The 27610-nt window shown below is 41.5% G+C and overlaps 2 protein-coding genes across 2 annotated transcripts; one reads left to right on the forward strand and one right to left on the reverse strand.

Moving 5' to 3' along the window:
- Positions 1-487: 487 nt before the first annotated feature.
- LOC135074374 (uncharacterized) lies at positions 488-5805 on the forward strand. Its single transcript, XM_063968640.1, has 5 exons — positions 488-714; positions 1374-1495; positions 1915-2094; positions 2884-3069; positions 5514-5805. The coding sequence occupies exons 1-5, from the start codon at positions 548-550 to the stop codon at positions 5705-5707; spliced, it is 849 nt and encodes a 282-aa protein (XP_063824710.1). The 5' UTR covers positions 488-547; the 3' UTR covers positions 5708-5805.
- A 4366-nt stretch (positions 5806-10171) lies between these two features.
- LOC135074376 (rho GDP-dissociation inhibitor 1) lies at positions 10172-27579 on the reverse strand. The gene is made up of 5 exons (XM_063968642.1): positions 27397-27579; positions 26800-26995; positions 25279-25388; positions 14474-14588; positions 10172-12375 (listed from the first exon to the last, which is right to left on the reverse strand). Exons 2-5 carry the CDS (start codon positions 26987-26989, stop codon positions 12176-12178), a joined length of 615 nt encoding a protein of 204 aa, XP_063824712.1. The 5' UTR covers positions 26990-26995; positions 27397-27579; the 3' UTR covers positions 10172-12175.
- Between the last annotated feature and the right edge of the window lie 31 nt (positions 27580-27610).

Here is a 27610-nt window from a genome sequence, read left to right on the forward strand (position 1 = left end):
AAAACTAACAAAAGAACGCAAATATTTAACAAAAATAAGCGTGGATTAGCTGGGTGTTGCGATGAATTTTGTCAGTGTGTGCGTGCGCGCCGCATACGTATTGGCGCGCTTACATACAAACCGCGGTCGGTGCGTTTCTATGAAGATGACCTATTCATTTGTATAAACTCTGCTGCTACGCACCGGAAAACGCAGCGTGAGACGTTCTCTAAAAGGTGGATCGCCTCAGCCTCATAAAAGTAACAGGAAGGTGCTGGATACAGACCGCTACCAACCGGGCAATGTGAAATTAATAACTATTAGATACCTACCTAAATTATTAGCAAAACAATAATTTCACGGATGTAGACAATAACATCCGCGTGATATTTAGGTATTATGAATACCGCTGCAAATAACAATGCATTGATGACGATACCTAATCAAAGGTAAACACAAACAAGAAAAACCTATTGTCTCTACCAAATTAGTTTGGGCCCAACCCTCATCTAGTTCACAAGGAAATGAAAGAAAATTCCTGTAGTAAGGGTTAAATAAATAAAAAGTTATGTACAGAATAATATTTTACGTGGTACTAATTGAACAGTGCTTCGGGAAGGTGCTTCTGGATCAGAAATCAGATGAAAGTATGGGGATGATCAATGTTGTGGATCTCACCAAAGCTACAACTTGGAAGGACCTGTCGTCGTATTACACGGCTGTGGAGAAACATTGGTCAGTAAAAATTTGAAGTACCTACCTACTAAATCATTTATTTTCTGCAAAATCGTGATTTCCGTCAAGTATGGCAAAGGTTCTGCCTTGCAGTTTTTTTCTACCCGTGTGCATTATTATCCGATGTAGCGCGGATTTGTGTGTGTTGTTGTTTTGCTATGACCATTTTAGAGTAAATTCTTTATCTCTTCTAAAAATAAAACTTGTAGTTTAGTAGCTAATGTAAAACGACTCGGACAAATCTCGCAAGTAGGTGTAGTAAGTTTTAGCCTAGGTGCAGACCATCTCGATTTTTCGTCGGTCGATAGTTTAGTCGGGCAGTTGATCAGTATGGGCAGGGCATGTATGGAAGTGCGCACATTACGCCGATTTGATTTGGCCGATTCTTCATACAAATTAAAATCGGGCCCAACTATCGGCCAACTAAAAATCGGTGGTCTGCGCCTAGTCTTAATCTTGAGTGGAATTCTCCGATGATCCCTGTAGCAGCAAGCGTGTGTAACCACAAAATTTAAAATTCTGCATACAGTTCACTTTCTAACCTTTTTATGTTCTGCGTGCTCTTTGTCCAGCTTAGAGAGGGTCGTGCTCCTGCAGTAGAAACTAAATGCCCGATATTAATGATGTTTCTCGTTGTAACCAAAGGCTTATTCTTTCAGGAAGATGTGCATCAACTGCGGCGTCCCCGGCCTGGGCACAGCCATGCACCTGGACTTCGCCAACTCGGCGCCAGGGTCCATGCATCCCGCGATCATACCGATGGAGTTTCTTCTGACGAGATGTAAATTATGAACCTTTTATTTAAAACTGATCCTAAATACCTAACTACGTGGTGGTAAGGCATGACAAGCTGTAGGATTTGGGATGTTCTGAAGTACCCAGAAAAGAGTCTAATAAATTATTTCAATTGAATTTGAATGTGTACTCATTGAGCAGCTTTCTCAACAACAGAATTTCTTAGTCTAAACAGATTATTATCAAATCTAATAAGAAAAGTACGTATCAGAAATTCTGATGATATGCAAAATTGCCTTTCAACAGAGGAAAACAGTAAATGTTCCATACATCATATTTTACATAAATTCGGTTGGTAGACTACTTATAAGGTATTTAATATTAAAACATTTTTGCACTTCATGAAGCTGCACTCTATCACCAGCCTCGTTGGATAATTTGAAATCAGTAAAATCGTCATTCCAGTATCGATCATCGACGTCAGTTCGCTGACCAGGCTGCACCCATCTCTAGTGCTGACGCTGGACGTGGCCCTGCAGTGGATGGCACTGAAGACGGACCCCAAGGAACCCACCCTGCTGCTGTTCAAGTTCGGGTGGAAAGAGGAACAGAATATGAGGAGGAGCTGCGTCTGTGAGATACCAGGTAAGGCGGTTATCACACTTCGCCGCGCTCAGCCGCGGAGCGCGTGATTTTCATATAAAAAATCACGCGCGCGGACGCGTTGTCAGTGTGTTGTGCCGCGCGTGTTTTCTATACAAACTGAGGTACTTGCATACATTGATTAAATCTGTCGCCCCGCGCTCCGCTGCGGAGCGCGGCGCAGTGTAATAACCGCCTTAGATAGATAGAGGTACTTAGATCCAGACGACAGCACATTTACGTTTCAATATAGCACCTATTACAACCTTAAATTAATAAAGCATTTCAACTCAATAAGATACTGCAGTGCACCTACAGCTTGATGTGCTGTCGTTTGTACCTTATCTACGAGTTTCGATTAAGCGCTACGTTATTCATTAATCACTGGGTTTCAAAAGGAAAATTGCAAAATCGAAGGTTTTGCTGTCGACATTCGATAGATTTATCGATCTATCCAAAGTAAACGATAAAGCGACATCTTTACTGCTAGGAGATAAAGGGGGTTAGGTGAAATGGACTATTGGGCCCCAATAATGATACAACTTGGATGGCATCGCCAATCTTTGCACAGCAAAATTATGATTCAAGGCAAGTGGGATTTTAGAATTCACCTTCCAGTGTCTCCCAATAGGCTAACATAAGCACATAGCGACAGTGGTAATATGAGGTACAAGCCCACCTAAGGAGCAAGGAAGTACGAGAACTTATCTTAACTTGGAGGGACAAAAGTACTACTGTAATTTGTTCATAATAACTCTAACTAAAAGACCCCGAGTTACTTTTTCATTCCAGGTTTAAGCTACGAACTGGCAGAATGGATTGCTGCAAACCTAAGCCACGTGGTGGGAGTGGCCACGGATGCCCCCACCCTGGAGTCAGAACAGACCAGGGAGTTCACCACCAGGACCATCACCAATCTGCTGGGCAGAAGCGGCATCTACATGATAGACAACGTCAACATGAAAAGGAAAGTGCCAGGTAAGACAATTTGCAATTTGAGTAGAAACCTGCCCCCTAGACAAAACGCACTTTTTGATCGAATCGAAAATCGAATCCGTCAAAACTCCATACAAAAAAGGGGCTTTTCGACCACTTTTCCGACTGGTTTGCGATTATAATTTGCACTTTGTCTAGCTAGACCCACTGCGCCCCCTAGACAAGTGGCAAAACGTCAGTTGTAATGTCGAAAGGCCTTGGCTTCGGCGTTTTTTTTTGTATGGAGTTACATCGCACCGTGAACGGATTCGATTTAATTTTCGATCCGATCAAAAAGTGCCACTGCAGATTTATTTATTTAAATACCTCTATAATAAGCTACTTTAAAGGCTTAGTTATGATATGAAGATAAGAAGCATACTTGTCATGCAGTAATTGTGTGTACAAGTAATGCTAATACGAGGGGCGGCTGAAAAGTTTTGAGCCTAAGTATGTTCAAGTGTTATTATTGACTTTATTTTGATTGAATTAATTTGCCAATAACCTCCTTAGCATATGTACAAAGTTTCATTTCATTAGCGTCATCACGCTTTTAGTAATTAATCCGTAAACATCATCATGTCTCAGTCATCCGCGCAATGTACGAAATTGAAGTACACTGTTGTCATAAAATTCCTCAAAAAGAGGAACAAAAAGCTGACGGTAACATTTGAAGAGATGTCTACAGTTTATGGGGAGTCTGGGCCTTCATTTGCCATCATGAAAGATTGGATCCGATAGTTCAAGCATGGCAGGGAGTCGCTAAAAGATGACCGCAAGTCAGGGCGGCCAGATTTCGCCATTAACGAATAAAATAATGAAAATTTAAAGAATCTTGCTTAAGAGATCAGCGAATTAAGCTGTGACAGATAGCTGAAGCTATAGGCATTAGCAAGGAGCATATTGGCGATATTTTTCATACTCATTTACACATGAAATAGGGGTACGCGCGATGGGTGCCAATAATGCTCACGCCGCTCGACAGCCAGCGTCGAGTCACAACTTCGCAGGAGTTTTAGGACATCTTTGGTCATAATCCTAACAATTTTTTTTCTCACATTGTCACGACTGATAAATAATAGATCCGGCAGTACGATCTAGAGTCAAAATAAGAGTCAATGCAATGGATTCAAAAGGGAAAACGCCGCCGCGGAAATTCAAGTGGAGCAATCGATACCCAAGCTCATAGCCACTATTTTTGGGATTGTGGAGGAATTTTATTCATTGACTACCTACTTAAAAAAAACTACAATAAACGGGGATTATTATGCTGTACTGCTGATAAGAGTACGTCAAGTGGTTGTTGAAATATTAAGAGGCAAACTGGCGAAAGGAAATCTTTTATTGCAAGACAATTCGCCCGTGCACACCGCGCATGTTGCATGACTTGCCCCGGGTAAAACTGGATTTCAAGAAATTAATCACCCACCACACAGTTTAGTCCGAATCCCTAGCTATTTTGTCTAATTCTCAAATTGGAAAAAAGTCCTCCAGGAACGAAGATTTTTGAGTGACAAAGAAATTAAGGCAGCGTTAAAGGCTCATTTCGAAGGCAAAGATTGCGAATTTTTTTTCAGTGGGTTAAAAGCTCTTTTACACAAATGTAAGAAGTCCGTTGTAGTAGAGGGAGATTAAATAGAAAAATATATTTTTTATACTTTTCTATCGGCATTTTTAATACCCTAGGCTCAAAACTTTTCAGCCGCCCCTCGTAGATCGGAATTCCTTACAATAATAGTGAGTGCGAAATATATCAAGCACACTACCTAACTGGTATAGATAGGTACCTACCTGAACTACGCTAAAATTACAAATTATTATTCTATAATCCTTATCGAGGCTGCATATCAACCTAATCCTTCTATACAGGGTGTTAGGTAAATGGGTATATGAGCCGACACTAGCCCATGTTAACATGGTCATATAAATGGTATGGTGAAGTCAGAAATTTGATATCATCATTTTAATTTTTTTAATTTTCATACAAAATACATTTTATAAAATCCGATTTGTATGCAAATTAAAATAATTAAAATGAAGATATAAATTTTCTGACTTCACCATACCATTTATATGACCATGTTAACATGGGCTAGTGTCGGCTCATATACCCATTTACCTAACACCCTGTAGAAGCCTTTCATTGCTGGAAAGCCGTTTACGGGCCGGAGACTCTTTAATTTTACAAGATCCATTGGCCATGAAATCTGGCCAGCGGACCATGTTAAGCCTAGGATGCGCACCACGAAAAACTTTTATCGATTTTACGCGATAAGATCATCGGTAAGGTTTTATCATGGCGCACAACTTAACCAGTAGGCCTAAGATGCGCGCCGTGATAGGCGGTTATCACGCCATTTTATCGATTTTGCCCATACAAATTGACGTCGATAAAAGTTATCACGGCGCGCATCTTGGCCTACAGGCTGATTTTATCTCTATTTCAGACACTGGCTGCATGTCCATCGCGATGCCACTCATGCTACTCAACAGCAACTACGTGCCAACCAGGCTGACAGCCTTCTGTCCCTCAAGGAAGACGGACCAGCGCGTCATGATCGCGCTGAAGAAACACGCGGGCGGCGGCAAACGCGTCGCCAGCCGAGTCTATGACGTCAACTTAGAGGAGATTATGAGCTAAATACAGATTCCAGAGTGCCCAAAGTGAATTTCGCGACAGATAATATTCCAAGTTCGCTTCATTCCGGCGTTTTTATTATTCTAGCATGTTTTCAGTTACTTCCTTACTACGCTCTGTGAAGCGATATTGAAAAACTGTAACGCCTCTAACTTTGTCTGAGGCTCAGATGCCAGAACTACTTGATTGAAATCTTGAGTCATCGCTAGTATAGCGAAAATGTTGTGTTTATTATAAATTGGATTCCTTGCGTTAACTTCTTACTACCACTACTATACCTGGATTATTTTATTTTTTCGGGTACTATTATGAAAATGTCTTGTTAGCTAATAAGGCACCTATAGAGCCAAAGAACTTAATTGACAGAGCTGTAAGTGGACCCGTGTTTAATGTAATTATAAAATGTGGAAAATGGAATAAAAGATAAAATTGAATAAATAAGCTTTATTTTTGGCCAAACTATTACAATGCATAAACATCTATTGAAATAAAAATCATTCATAGCTGTGACATAACAAATTAATCATAAAATATAGCACAATACATACAAACTAATCTTGAAAACATAAGACTTTCAATTTCATAGTTTTATATTTACCGAGTCATCCATACTAGAGGTGGGCGCCACGCCGGCGCGCCGCCGCCGCCGCGAATTTTTTCACGCCGCCGCCGCCGACGACCAGCTGTCGGCGCGCCGAAACTGATACTATACCAACTATTAGCAACTTATTCCTCTCCTATACTGTACTTTCTGGATTTGTGATTCGAACGCAAAAGAACTAACTATAATATTTATTCTTTAATGCCATATAAATTGGTACACAAGGCGAACTTAATGCCGTTGATATACTAATAAATTGATTGAATAATTTAATACTAACTGTATTAACAGCTAATCCAATACATTATTCAAGTTGCTGCTTGGTCTAGTAAATCTTTGATCGCGAGAGGCGCAGGTCCCTCTTGCTGTCAAGAAAATCTGGCAGACAACCCACACTATTGGACGAATCACACACACATAGATTGGCAAATATGTCTCAGAATGCAAATAGAAACCACAACCTCTGGAAGGCAACAAAGTACCTCCCTCAAAGTGTTTACCGCTTATTAGGTCCGGTAATACACGTGTGCGAACTGACAAGAAAAATCTCAGACCTTTGCTACATGACAAGCCGGTTTATTTAAACCCATTGACACGGATAATTCAAAAAATCTACAATTCAATCCAAAAAATAAGATCAAGCATTGAACTTGATCTGAGACTTGCAGCTATGTCTGCCTTTGATTCCTAGTGATGATGATGATGATTCATCCGAATGATTTCGGTCCTTCCCATTGTAATCTACTAATATCTGAGGAGTTGACCGCCATGTTTCCGCTTACCCTCCTCAAGTTCAAAGTAGAAGATTGATTCCTACTACGCTAAGTAAGGACGAAAGACAAAGGAGAACCAAAGTGACTGACATAGCCCGCAGAAGCGCTAAAATCAAGTGGCAGTGGGCGGGGCACATAGCTCGTAGACCTGATGGCCGCTGGGGCAGGAAAGTTCTTGAGTGGCGACCACGAGCCGGAAGACGTAGCGTTGGCAGGCCTCCCACTAGGTGGACCGACGATTTGGTGAAGGTTGCGGAAGGTGCCTGGATGCAAGCGGCGCAGGACCAGTCTTGGACATCCTTGGGGGAGGTTTTTGTCCATCAGTGGACGTCTTTCGGCGGAAACGAACGAACGCTAAGAGAGATGCCTAATCTAAAGAAATAGCCAAAATGGACCCTCGTAAAGCACCTGCATTTGCTGCACGGTCCATGGTCTTGACAATGACACACTGAGTGAGAACCTGCAAGTCTCTTAACTTTGGAAATGATCCATAATAAGGCTGCCAAATCGCCTAACGAATTCTCCTCTTATCGCTTAATTAATCTGACATTTGTATTGTTAAAATTATGGAAAAGAATCATTCTTGCTCGTTTATTCCCTTGCCTACGTATGACCTATGTAATATAGTATGTCCCGATCATGAATTTTGGCTGAAACCATAATAAGTACAATGTTTGGAAAAGAAAGAATCCTGTACGGCTGCTATCGCTGCGGCTTCAGCTGGGTTTAGCATAAAGGACTACTCTAGACTACTCTATGAAATCAAAAACCTTCCAGCACACTTCTACTACCTGCTGATGGAGTCTTATCTTAGTGACAGACAGTTTTAAATCAAACTCCGTGACAAAATCTTCTCTTTTTAGCTGCAGAGCTGGAGTACCCCAGGACTCTGTACTTGGTCCGGCACTCTATAACATTTACTGGTAAAGTAGCCCAGACACCAGAAAGCTGCGGCCTTCCTCAAATGTAACTGAGACCTTAAAGCGACTAGATTGTTGCAAAGTCAGCTAAATGCTACTAATGCTTGGCTGGCCAAGTGGCGCATGTAAGCAAGCCCCGAAGTCTCACCATATTATCATTTAAGACGTGAAACTTATCCTTCGGTCAATCTAGACCTCGACACATTGCTGCAATCAACCTGCATTAAAAACCTGGACCGTAGGATGTCATGGAAAGACAATAAAAAATAAATAAAACAGATCTGAACATATTCGACCGACATGACAGTCAGCTAATCCAACATTAACTATGTGCCTCCAAAGAGCTCAATGCATGTTAAGGGTACTTTTATCGGCAAATTCACGAGAACCTGATCTCAGCCAAACCCGCTATTCAAATATCAAAGAATCTATGATCAAGAGAGCTAATTTACTAGGGCAAACCACTGCTCCAGTGGCTCTACCGTGTCAAACCCCAACCAACTGCAAATTACCTGATTAGTCTTGACGACAGATACTAAAAAAGCAGATTTAAAAAAAAACCTAATGAATAAAGGTCAAACAAGGTCACGCCGCCGACGCCGCCGCCGCCGAAGTCAAAAAGTCGGCGCGCCGCCGCCGACCATTTGTATATCGGCGCCCACCTCTAATCCATACTGACTGATCAACATGAAAAATGTATTCAAAAAGGGGTACATACTAGTATAATTATAATAATTTATAAAAGGGAAGCCTTACTTTAGGTTAAAATAAGAAGAGCACCAGTGATGTCCACTGAGCACCTTCTTGATACTTCGCGCCAAAGCGATCCAGCCTTAAATGCCTTATATCTCGATATCTAACTTTAGTGTGTGGATGATATCGATTTATCGATATTTTAACGTTAAAAATGCAAGTTTTTAGAAAATTTTAAAGTGCTAAATTAGCCAAAATCAAATTTGCCAGATATCCCAAAACATCGATATCGACAAATCCACATCACTAGAGCCGCACTGAGTATTCAGCTCGAACAACACACGTATGTACTTTGTAGCCGCTTAGTTCTATTTATACAGGGAACAGCAAAAACTAGATACACTGATACTTTTCAATTATTGCCACGGTACGCCTCCGCCGTTGAATTTTGAAGCAAAATGTGAAATATTAAAAATAGATTTCTTTTATTTGGTGCACCAATACCCTTATATAGTTTTAATACTAGATTTTGGTACCTATTACGAGTAGGTCATCCGCTGCGTTGGAAACATTTAAGAGCTATATATTTCCAAAGACAGCTAATAGCTGTATATTGTTAAGTCCGGTTGCCGAGCAGATAGAATTTCGTCCAATGACCCCAAGCCCTTTTGTACCCTTTGCACCACCGGCCTGCACCACTGGTGGTGCAAAGGGTATTTTTAAATCCCTCTTGCACCACCAACAAATAGTGCTGTGCTACCATCGACTGTAAAACTAGTAGTAGACTGTAAAATACTTAATAATTTAATTGTTATAACTAAATCAAAACCTACCTAAAAGTTTTAATTTGTGTGTGTGTAAGTGCCTATAAACATTTCACTTCAGACCCACGATACCCCGGACCTACATCCTACATACAACGAATAAAGTACCAGGGCAACATAACCATAAAGGAGCTATTTTATGATACATGTTTATTTCTCGGGTCAACCAAGAAGAATTTGATATAACTAGCTCCTTTATGATTATGTTGCCCTGGTACTTTAGGAATATTATTCGTTGTATGTAGGTATGAATGGTTGTTATTAATTTTTATGTTATTTTGTCAAATCTGTCCAGTAGTTTCGGAGCCTATTCAGTACAAACAAACAATCAAATCTTTCCTCTTTATAATATTAATATTATATGATTATAGATAATCGTTTTACAGTTAATGGTAGGGCGGCACTATTGGTGGTGCAAAAGGGATTAAAAAATACCCTTTGCACCACCAGTGGTGCAGGCCGGTGGTGCAAAGGGTACAAAAGCACCCCAAGCTACCCATCCTTATCGCTCGAGTGTAACAAACTCACTGCGGCCGCGCGTCGCACTGTCGCGACAGCAATATAATTACGCGCGAGTGATAAGGATAGGTAGCTTGGGGTCATTGGACGAAATTCTATCTGCTCGGCGACCGGACTTTAGTTAAACTAGTGTTATAATGGCCAACGCAACGGAAGACCTTGGTCTCGCTCGCTTAGCGGGAGGAGCTAGGATATACCTACAAGCGTTCACGGCTTGGCTCAAATGCGGTAGGAATGCTGCTGGTAGCATCGTGTCTGACAGTGGCCTGACAGGCTGCGGGAGTGAGACAGACGTATATTTGTATGCTTGGTCTATTTTATGAGAACAAGGCTACTACCAAAACATCTGAAATTCCAAATATTCTATCCCTTTCACGTAAAGTGAAATGTCGACGTGAGCGACAGGGTCAGATAGATCTGAAACTACGTACCTAAACGGCGTTAAGGGGTAGCCCTGCTGAGGTGAGAATATTATCTTATATCTTAAAAGCTAAGGTCTACTTTTAAGGGACACTTGGCTTAACTGCGCCTTTAGGATTCACAGAATAGTGTAAATATGTTATTAATGTTTTTTAAAAGCTAAGATAAGGCGAGTGGAAGCTTACACATAATATTATTTAAAACACCATTACAATAAGAAATACTAAAGGATTTCTTTTATACATAATTCTGTGTGAAATATCAATTTATATTATGTACTCTATGTAGTACAAATCACTCCCGCACACCGATCCGTTATCTATAACCTATTCTAAATTATAGAAATATACATTCTAACATTTAGATTGTATAACCACTAGCGCATAAACACTTTAAAAGTAATATTGCTACCTTACATATGAAATAGAAACATATTTAAAATAGTTATCATTGTAAATACTTTGATTAGCACTATATTGAATTTCATGTGACATATTTTATATTGTATAGATTTATACAAACAACTATTAGGTAGGTACTCTAGATACTAAAAGAAATAGTAATGAAAATAAATTGTAGTGGTTCTGTAATGTCTTAAGTCTAAGATGTCAGTTACAATCGGATTTCAGTCAGCCACCCGACACATTATCAAACTGGATTGGACCTAATATATTATGTAACTTTTATGTCACATAACTACATAGTAGTTATGTGACAGGGTCCCTAACAGTCGCTTGATATTTTCAATAATCACAAGACGCTACATGCCTTTAAAAATATCGTAGAAATATTTTGAAATTTTTACAGTACAATTTTATTTCATGTAACAATTTTGAAGTGAGCATAAAATAAATCCAATGATGGGTAGATGAAGAATCTTCCAACAACTTAGGCATGTAACGTGAGAAGGTTAACAACTGTCGAATCTGATCTAGGTGTTAGGAGTGCCAGTTCTTATGGTGTACTAATATTAGTACAAAATTTTGAAGTAATTTCACTTCACCTCCAAAACGGTGCCGTTTAAAAAATGTGGTTATTGTCACCCATATCATATTTTTGATAGGATTTAATACTGATTTTCCAATAATATACGGGTAGCCTTTTTATGTCGGTCAGAGATATTTGAACTGTCAACGTGTACGACCCGTGATCTTAAGCCCCATGCACACGATACAGCATCTCACCATAATGGTTTGGAAGCAACACACTACTAGCATGACACCATAGCTGTGACGAAAAAAGATTGTTTAAGATAACTTTAGATAACAGAGTGGTGTCGCTTAGTCGACGCTTTTGCGTGTGTTCAATGCGTTAAATCTACACACGAAAATGTACATTATTTTCGAGGCTAAAAGGCACTGAGTTGAAGTTATGTACTTTTAAAAGTACCATTATACAAACACGCCAATCGGTCAGCACTGGCCCATTTATTGACCCGTAGCAGTGATAGGGTTAATACTGGGACGTGTAAAAGTGCTTTTGAAAAGCTTACTTGCAAAAATAAAATGAGTTGTATGAGTTTTGAGTTCTTTGAGAGGTAGAATTCATTTTTTAACTATTCCTCCAAGATCAATCCTTTCAATATGAACTCAATTGCTAATATACCACAGTTTTCATTAGAAAATACTTAACAACCGACCAAAAAAGGCTACCCAATCCACGAACCGCACTCCCAACCCAATACCTTATGGCACTGCTGAGCCCAATCCAATCGTCGCTGCTTAGTCCTTCCAATCCTTCTTGATCTCGAAGCTCCACTCCCATTGTAGGTGAACGTTCTTATCATCATCGGTGAAGAGACTGTTGACGGTGTAGGCCCCGCGAGCCATCAGACCCGATGGGGCGTCTTCGGGGGGCGTGGTGTAAGATTGGATCTCGGTTTTGGGAGGGTACGAACCGACCATGTGGGTCATTTTGTCCACTGGAATTGAGAAAATGTAAAGTTAGATATGGATTTTTTTGTGGGTTAAATAAAGGAGGTTTTGTGCTGTGATTAGGGGTGGGGGGTGATGAGTTACTATGAAAAATAATGATGCGGTGAATCGATATTGTGGCGATACGATAATAAGCTAGTGCTGAATATGACTACGGCTACAAAAAGAACTTAGACTAGGCGCAGACCACCGATTTTTAGTTGGCCAATAGTTGTGTCCGATTTTAAATTGTATGAAGAATCGGCCAAATCAAATCGGTGTAATGTGCGCACTTCCATACATGCCCATACTGATCAACTGCCCGACTAAACTATCGGCCGACGAAAAATCGATGGTTTGCGCCTAGGCGCAAACCATCTACAAAACTAAACTAAACTATCTAATGCTCACACCAACGCGTACAGATCGCCATCGCCGGCGCGATCATAGGCAAATAACAGGTCGCGCAACCCATGACACCTTAAGCTCATAGGATCATATCATAAAACTGAGATCTAAGCTCTATTCAAAATCAAGCATAGGGTCAAAACATTGGACTTATTTCAATATTTTGGCCACAATCTTAAATCTATGGGCCTTAAAGATTTACAAAATGGCAATTTGTGGGCTTAGCCGAAATAAATATTACTACGCCTAAAATGTACACCTAAAATGCTCTGTTATTTGATTGGCCCAATCTTAAAAATGCCTGTAATGTTTTAATTGTTTCAATTGGGTCATACCTGGCCTCCAAAACTAACAAACTCATAACTACAACACAATTAAAATTCCGCGTGCATATTATACCAAAAAACGTGCCACAAAGCATTGGTCTGTATTCAATAACTTAACCTATATGGGTGTAGTATAGTCACAGTCATATTCCTTATGAATACAAATAAATAGTACGTACCGGGCACTGTCCAGAGGGAAGCGGGAAAGAAAAATTTATTATTTTATATGTATGAGGAAGTTGATTCAACAAACATAGTTATTGAATGTTTCTGATTAATGTAACGGACTTATTTATATCAATTAGATTTATATTAATTATTTGTTCTTACTCAACAATACCTTAAGTCTACACTTATTTATTTAATTCTACAATTAAAATTTAAACTTCAAATCAGTAATATTAGAGAATATTAGACGACAATATCCCAATGGTGACTGTTTGACTCGAGATCCGAGGAATGCAGGTTCGAACTCCGCCATCATTGGACTACTAAGATATTTTTAAACGAATTTGGTGTACAAATCACCAAATGCACTAAACCCTTCCTACTCAGAGGTGGAATTGTGTAAAGCAATCGTAATCATTTGACAGTTCATAACGTACGATTATTCTGTCAAACGCTTTGTTTAACTGACTTTATCGTACGTTATGAACTGTCAAATGATAACGATTGCTTTACACAATTCCACCTCTGATAATACAAATACTCTATCCTTGGAAAAGCTTGCATCTTTAGCTGCTTCTCATTCATCTTTCGCTGCTTCCTCTAGCTGCCTGTGTGTAGGAAGTGGATTCACCATTTAGTCCATTGGACAACGAGGATCGAACACCGAACCTCAAAAGACACTGTTGGGCTTTTGTCTGTTGACATTTTTTTTAGTTCGTTTTTTTCACAAATTACTAATAGTTCCTTTAACCCCTCGTACTAAGCTAAATATGCTTGTGTCCCGAGTGGGCTCACTACAATATTCGAGAAGGGAGGTTCAAACCCGCGTTCCTTGGATGACGAGTCGGCCAGTCCGACCCCTTTACTGTACCTCTAGCATGAACAAGTTTCGTCTTGAAATTGTTTGCGTATTCGACCAAATTCGATACTCAACCTTCGAATTAAACGATAACGTGACAATTTTGACTCTCAAAATAAGTTTCGTGCAACCATTTCTCATGCTAAGTTCACTTTACGACATGTTCACAAAAGCGCTGTTGTAGTTTTTGTACTAAATCTTTTGATGGCGATTCGAATACGCAAACGATTCGAACTCGAAAGTTTTTCGTGCTAGCCGTACAGTACGGCTGTTCTACTATTCGGCTATCGTGGTTTCTTTTTGTCGGATAATAGCCATATGCCTCATAAAAATATATTTTCTTACCTGGAACTCCGAGCCGGTACGTCTTCTGCACGTATTTGAGCCCGTGCACGATCTCGCGCTGCGTGATGAAGTCGATCCTTATCCTGTACTGTACGCCCTCTTTTATCACGAACACCTGGAAAGGCGAGAGTGGACCATATTATGTTAGTTGGAGTAACTTGTATTTTTGCCTTTTGAATGTTTTGATTTTGAATGGAAATCAACTGAAAGATGATCGCGATGCCAATGACTACGTCACTATAAATTATAATATCCATATAGTATTTTTAAAACTTAAAAAACTGAAATTGATAAAGCGAAATGTTGTTGAATTCTCATTTATGTTCTTTCAGAGCTAGGGGTTGAATGATATCCGTTAGTGGGTGAGAAATGGTTTGGGACAGCGGGACCCCGCCCACCTCATGTTCAAGGTGGTAAAATTCACAAATAACGCTTTAAAATATTGTTTCACATATTCAACATTTGAGTAGCAATGTAAAAGACGTCACAAGATAAATGGAGTTTAAACAGCTGAAAGTGGGTCTGGCTGAAACACATGGTTTTCACGCATCATTAGGAATGAGGGCAGAAGAGCGTGAATTGGGGACGAGAGGGAATGCCTCAAATGTTTCACTCCGTCACGTTTCACGCTGGATTTGCGTCGAATGACCGCTCATCTGCCTACGTCGAAACGTCATGTCAGTGGCGAAACTGAAGTGTCATATTGGAGTAAAGTAAAGAAGGCTCACTTTGTACGAGCAGACATGATTGCCATATTTTTCGATGTGCTACTACGAGGCCAATGCCTATAACGAACGTACAGTCAGCATCAAAAGTGACACCCAAAGTAACCAAAAAGTTGACAACATAACCTTATTCCAATTGTAACAAAGACGTGTTGTGAATTTTTTGGCTACTTTGTGCGTCACGAATTATTTGACGCTGACTGTAACGAAAATCAATGGGATAGGACTTCCCTACAACGATACCTTTAATTCGTTTCTCTATTGCTCTCTGACATGTCAATATGTCGGCATAAATGAATAGGAAAAACAAATATCTTTAAATAATACAATATCTTTGGGAAGTGACCTAAAATTCACGCAGTTTTAAATGTCGTTTTCGGGCTTAAGCTTACTACACAAACTTTATCTATAACAGCATGTTCGTTAGCGTGACATGTCAGAAATACCTAAAACGTAATTTGTACTCCGTCCGGTTAGCAATAAGGGTGAAAATAGCGCGGGTATGTGACGCGAAACATAAATAAACCGAAGACACGGATTTAATTCGATCGCCATTCAGCTTGCATTTAGACCGCGCTATACCGGGTGCGCGTAAATCATACCTCATTGCATTCATAGTACGATGCAAATCGAGGTTGGTATTCTTTTGACGCGTTTTCTTTGCTCTTTAGTTAAGTGTTCCTTAAGCGCTGCCGACTATAGAAAAATTTCAAAATCAATATTGTGGGAAAGAAATTAGACATCCAACATTTTCTTTAACCAGAAATGTGGTGCATAAAACTTTATAGCATCATGTACTGGCTCCATAAAGCCAGCCAGTTGAATCAGAGAGTTCGAAGTCTCTGATTCTCCAACAACGTAATATGCATTTAAAACACGCCTCGGTGTTACTATTGCAAGAACAAGATCTCTCGACTAGTGTGGTTCTAGGTGTGATTCCCAGATGTCACACACAACCTGATTGCTTTGAATAGCAAGTCGTTGCCGATTGTCAGATGATCACTTTTAACGGTGATTCATAGTTTTAGACACTAGGGTTGTGGCCTGTTGGCTTGGCTCAAGATACATACGATAGAAGACGAAATACATTGCGCACTGTAAAAACACACGCCACCATACTCACCTAGTTTTCATGGAACTTCAAAAATACCCTATTTCCAGCAACCAGTTGTTACAATAACAATGGTCGCAATTTATTTTCGCTGCCGAGTAATATAAACTTTATGACGTAGATCATAGAGCGTCTATTTTTCCGTTCATCGACCGGTAGCCATCAAAAGGTGTGTCTGGCGCATCCTGTATGTAGTCGACTTGGAGTGGGGCCAAGCTGTGAATGGCGGGGACCGAACAGGCTCGCTAAGTTTATGGGTAACAAACAGTAATAGCGCAATGAAACTTGGACGTCCATTATGATTGATATCTAAGCATTGGTTGGTACCACTAATGTTCTTTCGTTATTGGGGACAAAATCCCAAAGGTTTCGGAGTCGGACTGCCGATTCCAGTTCGATCCCCATCGATCGCTGAACCCTCTGGCGAACCCACTCCTAAAGAGGTGCTTCCAACTTGAATTAATAAATATGTACAAGGCAAACACTGTTACAGCAGACTGAGGATAATCTTGATATCCTTATAACAAGTTCTCTAACGAATAAATGAAATCCATATCTTTTTATGAGCTTCAATAAGTGTGCCCAAAAGCTTTTTCTCCTGCTACAGCGTGGTAGGGATATATTCGCCCGTTTGTAACAAATACTCTACTGAATGAAATCCAATTCTTTTTCTTAGCTTGAATGAAAGCTTGTATGTGCAAAGGCCACCAATTGCTCCTGCAACAGCGCGCTGGCGGGTCGCCAACGTATCGTATCGTGCTAATTGCGCTGCCCACTTTATGGTCAAGATGGGACGATGATGCATAGGGCACACCTGTCACTGAAGCGAAATACTTGTGTAATATGCGAAATATCTGAAATTTTTTGTTTGCATTTACGGAAAATCGACGGCGTTTATTAAAGAAGAAAATAAGGGATAAATTGACAGGAACACGTAGTGAGTGACTTTACAGCGCAGGACGAAGAACCAAAACTTTATAAGTTAGTTTCATTTCGAGGTAGGCAGTAAGCACTTAACATTTCAAACAGCATTTGTCAGGAAACGCTATATGAACCGCACGCACCGCATACCATAAATTAATTGCTCTAGCTATAAATCAATGGGAGCAAAAATTGATAATGCTATGAACTGTTTTCCTCATCCTGAAACAGAATAAGCAAGTCTAACATTAGGGAGGAAAAAGACAATGTCCTTACATTGTCGATCTTTCAAATCCGTATAAGTACACCATCTGCTGCAATATTGGACCAGCTACCGAAATCGTATTACTCAGACAATTCTTTTTCACTTTAAAAACCTACGTTGGGACGACGGCACGTCAACGTAACCACTGTGGGTTCTTGTGCAGTTCTAATAGGGGCGAGTTTGCAACAAAAATGGGTAGCCTGATGTGCTGTCGTGTGTACAATAATTGGGATCATTTCAAGACCCTTAAAATGGTCACGCAGTTACTGCCCAGTAAATGTAATTCTGAGTAGTTAGCAAAGTATTGCATGCGATAAATCAAAAAGTTACGAGCACTCGGCCGTATCCAAGCCGGCAAATAGCAACGCTTGATCAACAGCACCGAACATTCTGCAGGAATTGCGAATTTCAGAAATGAAAGTTCTTATTTCGAGTTTCGGGTCAAGTGTAGGTATAAAATATCTATCGCCTGTGATATAATTTCTATTCTACAATACCTGTAGGCTTATGAAGCTCGTCATAATAAACTTATATCGAGGCAAATGTATGGCCTATTCGATAATTTTATCTACTTTTCAAGATAAGCCTATACATTTATCGTCTAAAATTGTCGTCATGGCGCGCATCCTAGGCAATCCTAGCCCAGCATGTATTTACAAAAAAATATACCCAATTAATTAAAGTAAAACATTCAGGAACGTATCCACAGTTTCCGTGTTCAGATAAAATTGTACTATCCAATATCGCTGTCACCTGTTTGGTTGGCTGACTCTTCAATCAACTGCCGCCGCTCAGTGTGATATGTCATGTACCCTTAGATTAATAAAACCTAGATAGATAGTCAGTGCACGAAAGGTGAGGCAGTTTTTAGGGAGCCGGCACGGCTTACCCGTAAACGTCACATGAACTGTCAAATTGAAAAATTGGTAAACACGTCGGACGAATTTTAATTAATTAAAACGGTTTGTGCTGTGAAAGGGTGTCTAAAATACATCAGAAAAACAAAAGAAAGTGACCAGTGTTACATTTCATAAGTAAGTACTACGATTCGACGCGTATTTTGCTTGAATTTGGCTTTCAAAAATTAAATACGGGAATGATACCAGTAACAAGAAAATGTATTTCCCAATTGTTCGCCGTACAAATACACTTCCTTTTTTATGAAATCGAGACTTTGAAGTCGATTTATCTTATTGTTATTAGGTAGGTACTTTGAATTCAATAAATAAGTAAGTACATGATGCGTTTTGTTTTTGTTAATTATAAAATTATTAAAAACGTATTAAAAATTTCCCTACTTTCGGGAAAATCGCCTTCACTGTCTACACTCCCCAACAAAATTGACACTAATGACATAAGATTTTTGCCTCACTCTTGACGAAGCGTTTGTATGAAGACTATCCATCTAGGTTTTATTAATCTAAGCATGTACCTATGACGTGTCCGAGTGAACTAGGGCTGACACTCAGCTGTCCGATAAAAATCAAGGATGTCAACCGACGGATTCGGAAGATTACATTGGAATTGTGATTGGGGTTTTGACAGGAAAGGTCACCCAAACAGCGACCACAGGTCATACGAGGATATGCAGTTTATAAAATGGCTTTATGGCAGTGAATCAAAATAACTGGCGAAAGGGAGATATCATTATGATATCAATTAGGGATATTAAATCTTTGTCAAAACTTATTTCTGAATTTCACGAGCTGATAGATACGGCAATCTACAACAAACATTACGAAATGGAATTGGCGCTAGAATACGCTCTGAATAACTGTAAGTTGCATAATCCGGCATTCTGCGAAATATTGATATATCTTTTATCACTTTGGAAGTCAGAGAAGTGCAGTGCGTTTCAGAACCTTTTGACAACGTTGCTTCCTACTGCTATCTGCCTACTCTACTGTTTTAAAACGAATTAAGGAAATATCGAAGCGATTACAGATTAAAATGCTTTTTGAATGAAAATAATGAATAAGTAAACCAGCTTCACGCTCTTTTATCCCTACTCTACAAAATTGTTATTTCTAATAACTCACATTACTTTTTAAATACAGATCTGAAATAAACGGTCACGAACTGGTTTGTGAACAAATAAACAAATCGACACAGAATGGAACACATTTTTCGTCGAGAACACTTTTGTTTTGTTGTTAGGACGAATCTTTGCCAGTTCATTGAACTATTGGCAAGTGCGTGACGTCAGGACAGTGCTAGACATTGTAGCAAGGTCGCAGGTTCAGATGTGAATGCACTGAGTCATACAAAACTATGACATTAGAAGATACTTATTGAAACATGATTGATCGAAGGCTCGTATCTATACTAATCTACTTATCACTAATATTATAAAGCTGAAGAGTTTGTTTGCTAGAACGCGCTAATCCCAGGAACTACTGGTCCGATTTGGAAAATTGTTTTTGTGTTGGATAGCCCATATAACGAGGAAGGCTTTAGGCTATATACCACTAAAGCCAATAGCGGCGGAGCAGTGAAGAAAAATGTTGCAAAATAGGGAAACATTATACAGTGTGTTTGGGATAGGGCTAGCGATAATTTAAGGCGATGTTGTGATGTTTTAATTTTATCGACACAACAACATCGCCTTAAATTAACTATTTTCACGCGTACGAAGTCGCGGGCACAGCTAGTTCACTATACAAATGTTAACCCGATATTTGTTCCCCAGTAAATTAAGGTCGCAGCGCAAACCTTGGCTGCAATTTTATGTGATTGGCATTCCAAAATAATAAATATTGTTTCAATTATATTATTTATGCACGCACGATTATTATTCAATGTAGAGATAAGGACAAAATTATCAATATGTTTAAAGTTAATGTGGTGATCCGGCTCGAAGGACCAGGAAAATGTGGTGGACTGCAGTGGACTGTATGCGTTTGTGTGTGTTCGAGAGCGCTGACCGGACGATGATGACTGCCGTTGAGAGCTTGCCCTTACTATGTCAGGCGTAGTAGGTGCTACTTGCAGGAATAAAACCACTATTTCACTTGCTGAGACTTCTCGCGTTTATTATTCGCTTCCTTTTCTCAGTTCTTGCTTCTTCAGATCACTTGTTGCTTGGAGCACTTGTTCTCTGAACTGAACATAACATCAAATAAACTTAAACTTGTCTCCCGGAGCGCCTCGCTCCGTATTTATAGGGCCCCGGGCTATATCCATCCCTTTCTCTCCCGATATTCCTGTCTCTGTCTCTCATGTTCTGGACCATAATTCTGGAATGTTCGAAGCGAGAGGTCCGATGTTGCCGTCCCGTTTCTTTTTCTCTCGAATATTCCAGAAGTGTGTGGAAGAGTAATTGATGTGCAAGCGAGATGACAGATAATGTGAGAAAGAGATGGAATGTAATTTATCTCTAATCGACTCTAATTGATAATTTTACAACATTATCTGACTGTTAACGTTGCTAATCGATTCTAATTAATAAGTTAGCGTATTTCCTTGGTCGACGTCGCTAACAATCTCCCCCGCAGTGCGAAGCACTCTCTCTTCCGGATGCGACGTCTTGGCAGGAACCAGGACTACCACTCGTCGCGTCGGTCGCCGTAGCACTCTCCGGGTGTTCGCACGTTGAGGACTCGTTTTCTTCTGTCCGGTCCAGGGTATACCCGCTGTACTTTCCCTCGTGGCCAAGAGTTTCTTGGTGGCGTTGCGTCGAATCTCAAGGCGACGTCGCCGACTTGAGGGTCTTCTGTCTCCCGGCCGGCTATCTTCCTTGGCATCAAAGTTGGCAGGTACTCTTTCAGCCACCTTTGCCAGAAGTGATCCGTCTTCGCCTTCTCGATGAGGTAGCAGTCCTTGAACACGCCCGGCGCCATTGCTTCGCAGGATCTTCCGTTCGGGAAGTGGTTCGGCGTGAGTCTTTCTTCGTCGTTGGGATCCGCTCTGATACAGGTAAGTGGACGCGAACTCACAATGTGTTCTGCTTCGAGGAGGAGCGTGTGCAGGACTTCTTCCGGTGATGTCTTTTCTTCCAGGACGGCTATTAGTGTCGTCTTCACCGTGCGGACCCTTCTTTCCTAGGCACCTCCCATGTTCAAACATCCTGGTGTGATGATCATCCAACTTCTTCTTGATGGGACGCTGGTGCGCCTGATGCCCTCTGTTGGTCTTCTTCAGGACACTGCGAGCCGGTTTGTCGGCGCTGCTGCATGGCCGACGTGGTTCCACTCCGATGTCCTCTTTCTCGAAGTGTCGGTGAACCAAGGCTTCCGTTCCATCTTCTACTAGTCTGCTGTGGTGCACTAACTTCACTGGATCACTTCCTCCAGTGTTGCATCCATGAAGAACCCATCCAAGGCTGGTCAAAGAGGCAACTGGTTCGGAGGCCTTCCCTCTGCGTAGTCTCCGTGTGACTATCAGCCCCCAATTGTCTTGCCCAATCAGAAGTCTAGGTACTTCTTTGTTGTAGACCAGCTTCTTCTTAATTTTCTTCAGGTGTTTCCAGTTCTGAAGCATTCCTTCTTCGACACCTTGCTTCGTCAGCTTCAAGTTGTCGATAGTTCTCGCTTCTATGTTGAGTTTATTTCTACAATGGACCCCCTTGATCTTCATGTTGATCTTCTGAGAGTTGCTTTTCACCATTCCGTTCCCCCCGACCATCTCTATGGTGATGGCTTCCGGCTTCCCTTGCGCCCCAATCTTCTTTGCTACTGATGAGTCCAGCAGCGTGATGGTGGATCCTTCGTCCAGGAGCGCGAGCACTCTTGCTGTCCCCTTGGGCCCGTAGAGGTTTACCGGCGTCATCTTCAAGTAGGTCCTTCCGCAGCTCGTGACGTGCACTGACGACACAACTCCTTCGGCGGGCTTCTCTTGAGTTTTCGCCGCTGCGGACTTCTCCGAGTGAAGACTGGTGTGATGCCACCTCGTGCACTTCTTGCACGGCTGTGCCCGGCATGTGTTCCTAGCGTGCTTGAAGCGCAAGCATTTGAAACACATTCTTGCCTTCTTTGCCATTTCCCATTTTCCGTCTACACTGGATTCCCTGTACCTCTTGCACTCGTACAGCCAGTGATCTTCTCGGCATTCTGGGCACTTCTTCACGTCGGTCTTCTGATCTTCGTAGTATTCCTCTGCTTGTGGGACGTGGTGGACCGGCCTCTTGAACATGTTCCTCTTCTGGTCCCAGGACACTTCTGGGGGAGCGTAGTCGCTGTTCATTTCTGCTTCAACTTCCATGAAGTCGTACATGAGTTCGAGCGCTGGTTTTCCCTCTGCCCGGCGCTCACGTTGATACATCAGCCACCGAGACTTCATTGTTGGCGGCATCTTCTCAATAAGACACTCCACGGCCCCGGGTGCGCACAAATATTCCGTTTTTCCGAGCGCCCTGATGGTGGCTACGGCGTTGCGGACTCGGCTGGCAAACATGCAGATCTCCCCTGATGACTCGTTGACCCTTGGCAGCCTTTCCATCTTCTTCAACTCCGCCAGGGCTATGGCTCCAGGTCTGCCGAACCGGACCTCCAGGCTCTTCATCAGCTCTTCCGGATCCTCGGCGGTGAACAGGAGGCTCTTGACTGCCTCCCTCGCGTGCCCCTGGAGACACCTTCGAAGTCGCACCAAATTCTGTGCCGGTGTGAAGGAGCGCGCGGTGTCTTCATATGACCTTCTGAACGCGAGCCATTCTTCACATGCGCCGTTGAAACTTGGGAGGTCGACCAGTTGCATTGTGAGGCCACCTTCTGCCCTCTGTGACAGCTTGGTGATAGCCATGGCCAATTCTTGAATATCGGTCCTCCCTTCCGAAGGTAGTGGCTGCGGCGGCGGCGGCGGCGGCTGCAACACTTGCGGCGGCGGCGGCGGCGGCAGCGGTAGAACTTGCGGCGGCGGCGGTAGAACTTGCGGCGGCGGCGGTAGCGGCTGTGGTTTCGGCGGTACCTTCTCGGCGATGATGCTCGAGTGGTTCGACCAATCTTCGATCTGCATTTGCCTGTATTGCACTTCTTCTGGATCCTCTTCCATGTCGGAATCCAATTGGGCCAACTCCAATTCCGCTTTGGCAACTTCCAGTTCCTGGCGGGCCACTCTTAATTTGGCCTCTATTTCTGCCCTTCTTCTTGACGAGCGGACGGAGCGCGTGTCTTGATTCACTCGTGACAGTCGCGGCGTTTGTTCATGCACTTGCGGCGTGGGTGGCGCGTACTGTCCTTCAACAGTCGGCACGGTGGTCACCGTAGTCGCGGGGGTCGCGGCGGCGGCGTTGGCGGCGGCAACGGAGGCGGCGGCAACATTGACCGCGGTGGGCGTGGAGGCGGCGGCGGCGGCACGTCTCTTCTCTGCTTCCGCGATACGGGCCCTTAGTGCTTCGTGTGGCTTCGTGACGTCGGCGGTTATCTCCTCTGTGTAGGAGCGCGGTGCTGGTTCCCCTCTTCCCAAATGCACGCCGGGCTCTCCCATAACCCGGGTGCTAACAGCCGGCGCGGCGTGGTCCCTGGCGATGCGCGGTGAGGACGCGCCCCCGGCGGGATACGGGGTCAGCGTTGATGAAGTATCCGTGGTTTCCGTCGGAGTACTTCCTCCATGAACCGGCGGCGACGTAATTCTCCCTGCGGCGGCGGCGCTAGCCGCGGCGGCGGCACCTCGTAGCTTCTCCGACCTGGTGACAGGCATCTTCGCTATTCCCGTAATCCGGCTACTCGAAGGACCAGGAAAATGTGGTGATCCGGCTCGAAGGACCAGGAAAATGTGGTGGACTGCAGTGGACTGTATGCGTTTGTGTGTGTTCGAGAGCGCTGACCGGACGATGATGACTGCCGTTGAGAGCTTGCCCTTACTATGTCAGGCGTAGTAGGTGCTACTTGCAGGAATAAAACCACTATTTCACTTGCTGAGACTTCTCGCGTTTATTATTCGCTTCCTTTTCTCAGTTCTTGCTTCTTCAGATCACTTGTTGCTTGGAGCACTTGTTCTCTGAACTGAACATAACATCAAATAAACTTAAACTTGTCTCCCGGAGCGCCTCGCTCCGTATTTATAGGGCCCCGGGCTATATCCATCCCTTTCTCTCCCGATATTCCTGTCTCTGTCTCTCATGTTCTGGACCATAATTCTGGAATGTTCGAAGCGAGAGGTCCGATGTTGCCGTCCCGTTTCTTTTTCTCTCGAATATTCCAGAAGTGTGTGGAAGAGTAATTGATGTGCAAGCGAGATGACAGATAATGTGAGAAAGAGATGGAATGTAATTTATCTCTAATCGACTCTAATTGATAATTTTACAACATTATCTGACTGTTAACGTTGCTAATCGATTCTAATTAATAAGTTAGCGTATTTCCTTGGTCGACGTCGCTAACAGTTAAATATGTATTTTATGATAATGCTCATTGATATTGATAACATTGTTTGTTGTGGCGCAGGTGCTGTATAATTGAATCATTTGTCTCAAAAAACCAATTAGATTCAAGAACAGAAATCAATTAGTTACTTTTGTGATTGAAATCAAATGGCGTAGTAAAAAAAATTGACTGAACTTTGGTTACGTTAGAACTAGGTCAAAAAATCTATTGGTTCTTTCACCATCATTATTGACAATAGTCATAAATTGCGGCACTCACCCAATCATCAATAGATTTTAATTACCAGAATACTGGATGTATGGACTCTCTGAATCTCTCGTCAATATGATATCAATGCAAACCTTATGGTAAAGATTAGCTACTTAAAACTATTTAAACCAAAGATTTTCATAAATAATACACCATTTACCCTGCCAACACGTATTCAAACTCTACCAGTACGAATAAACAACAATCTTCCTTACCTGTTTCTTGAGGTTGGTCAGGTCACCAGTCAGGTCCAGCTCAAGATCGTCCCGGTCGACCACACAGAGGGCCAGTTTCTTCACTATCACCTTCCGTGGGTCGTTGACATCTGAGGAAAATTCATTTGTTATAGATCGTTTCATCCACGACGACGCGCCGCACCAATTTTTGGTCGGGGGAAGCGCGTGGCGCGGGGAGTTTGATCCGAGCAATCCGAGCGTCATTATTGTAGTGTGCATGTGCACTGATGGATAATTTAGCGTGTACAGATAACACTCAAAGATTAGCGGAAGAATGGTGGTGCACATATTTGTGGATGAAACTATCTATCTCCGGACCATGGGTGTAACTAACGAGCTAGAGATTCATTTTGAAGGCTTTAGATTTAATAATTAGCAGTCTAATTAAATTAATGATGGTTCAAAGGCCCGACCTTGACTTACAATATGTTGTCCTGAAGTGACGGTAGGGCAAGCTACATTTAGGACGTGTTTAAGCACCCTGGAAAGCCTATGTACTGAATAAACTATTTGATTTGACTATTCAGTGTGTTTGTTTATGTGTTCATAATTAACAAGTTCATTATATTAAATGCATTGTTATCAACAACTACAACAAGTATCGTTCATTGATAATAAAAATTAAAAAATCAATAAAAAAAATTTTCATTGACCTATCAATTAGTCAATAAAATTGACATTGTGCTGTATTACATAAACAAATTAAACTTGTTTGCAGTAGATAATTATAATTTAATCCAATCTACTCTCAGCTACTAATATTAAACTCGTCATTTATGGTTTGTAAATAAGATAAATTCTCATAGGCAATTAGATCACACATGGATTACTCTATCCGGAGTTATCTGGCGCTTATCACGACTGCCTATCAGTGGCAGATATGTTATAGATAAAGTTGCCTGCCTGATAGCAAATGGTGAAACTTATTGGATTATTCTGGAAAATAATGTTTGTTTATACAAGAAAGGGCAAAGTTAGTAAGCATAGCACATACTAGCCTTATCTAGTATGAATAAATTTTACATTCAACAATATTGGGTATTTTTTATGCAGTAGATAAATGTACCTGAATGCAAGCAAACTAATAGCTATTATAGCTAATACTTAGAAAAAAATAGAATCCAACAAGATTTCAGAATTATACTCAAAATCTTGTCTCATTTAAAAAATCCTATGGTAAATAAGAATCAATAATGTCTTATCTACAACATGAAATATCTTAGAATAGAATACCTTTATTCAGCATTAACATTTATGTGCATACATGTACAGAGGTTAAATTACTGAGCCATGCTGAAAAGGCACCCACTCAGCGAAAATCGTGACATGACACAAGTCATCAAGTCACGAAGCTGGATTTCAGCGGATACCAACATGGGGGTTATTACGCCAAATAAGTATTCTTGACTTGAGTAGGTATATTTCAACCAACAATATGGCTAGCTTTATCCATATTCATAAGTAATACTCATTACATCTTAAGTACCAACTATCACTTACCAACAACAACAGTGCCACTTTGTGCCTGGCCCAGCAATGCCTCTTTGTACTTCCTCAACGACTCATCCTCCTGGTCTGCGGCTAGGATCTCCTCAATCGTCTTTTCCGGAGGAGGTTTGTAAGTGGATTTGATTTCTTCCTCAGTCTCCTCCTCCTCAGGAGTACGAGCAACTTCGGGCTCTCCAGACATTTTAAACTGAAATATTACTCATCTTGTAGGTTTTACAACAAAATTAATGCCCCCCAGAGCTTTGGGTATAACCTAAAAAAAAATCTAGGACTCCCTAGAAGAAACTGTCGAATTTAACAAGGCGGCGATACTGAGATCCTGTTTATAATGAGATTCTGTAGTGCAATTTTCTAGAAACACGCTGCAGGATCCGCCCTTTACGTGAATCAGTGACACCAAATCGGCATGCAAAAATTATACATTCATAAATGAAACAGAGATATTTATAACTGCAGGGTTCACCGACAGCGTCTCGGTTTAATACGGCGACAATAACATGACATGATAGCCGACTAGCGGCTTCGTCATACAGACCCACGGCACATCGGATTATGCTAGCATTCACAGGAATTATACAAGATACTCACGTTCCAATAAAAAATGTGTGACGATTACAAGGCGATACAAATAAACCGCAAGTATTTAACGGCAAAAGGCACCAAAAATCAAATAATATTTACGAAAAATTAGCAATTTGTAAAATCTATAGATCAAAAATGACGGACGAAAAATCTTCCGGTTGTCGCCATCAATTGTCTATTGTTTGGCAGATTTGTCTCTGGTTGGCACATAGTGATGTTC

This window comes from Ostrinia nubilalis, chromosome 9 (assembly GCF_963855985.1).
Source record: "Ostrinia nubilalis chromosome 9, ilOstNubi1.1, whole genome shotgun sequence".
NCBI classification, from domain to species: Eukaryota; Metazoa; Arthropoda; class Insecta; order Lepidoptera; family Crambidae; genus Ostrinia; species Ostrinia nubilalis.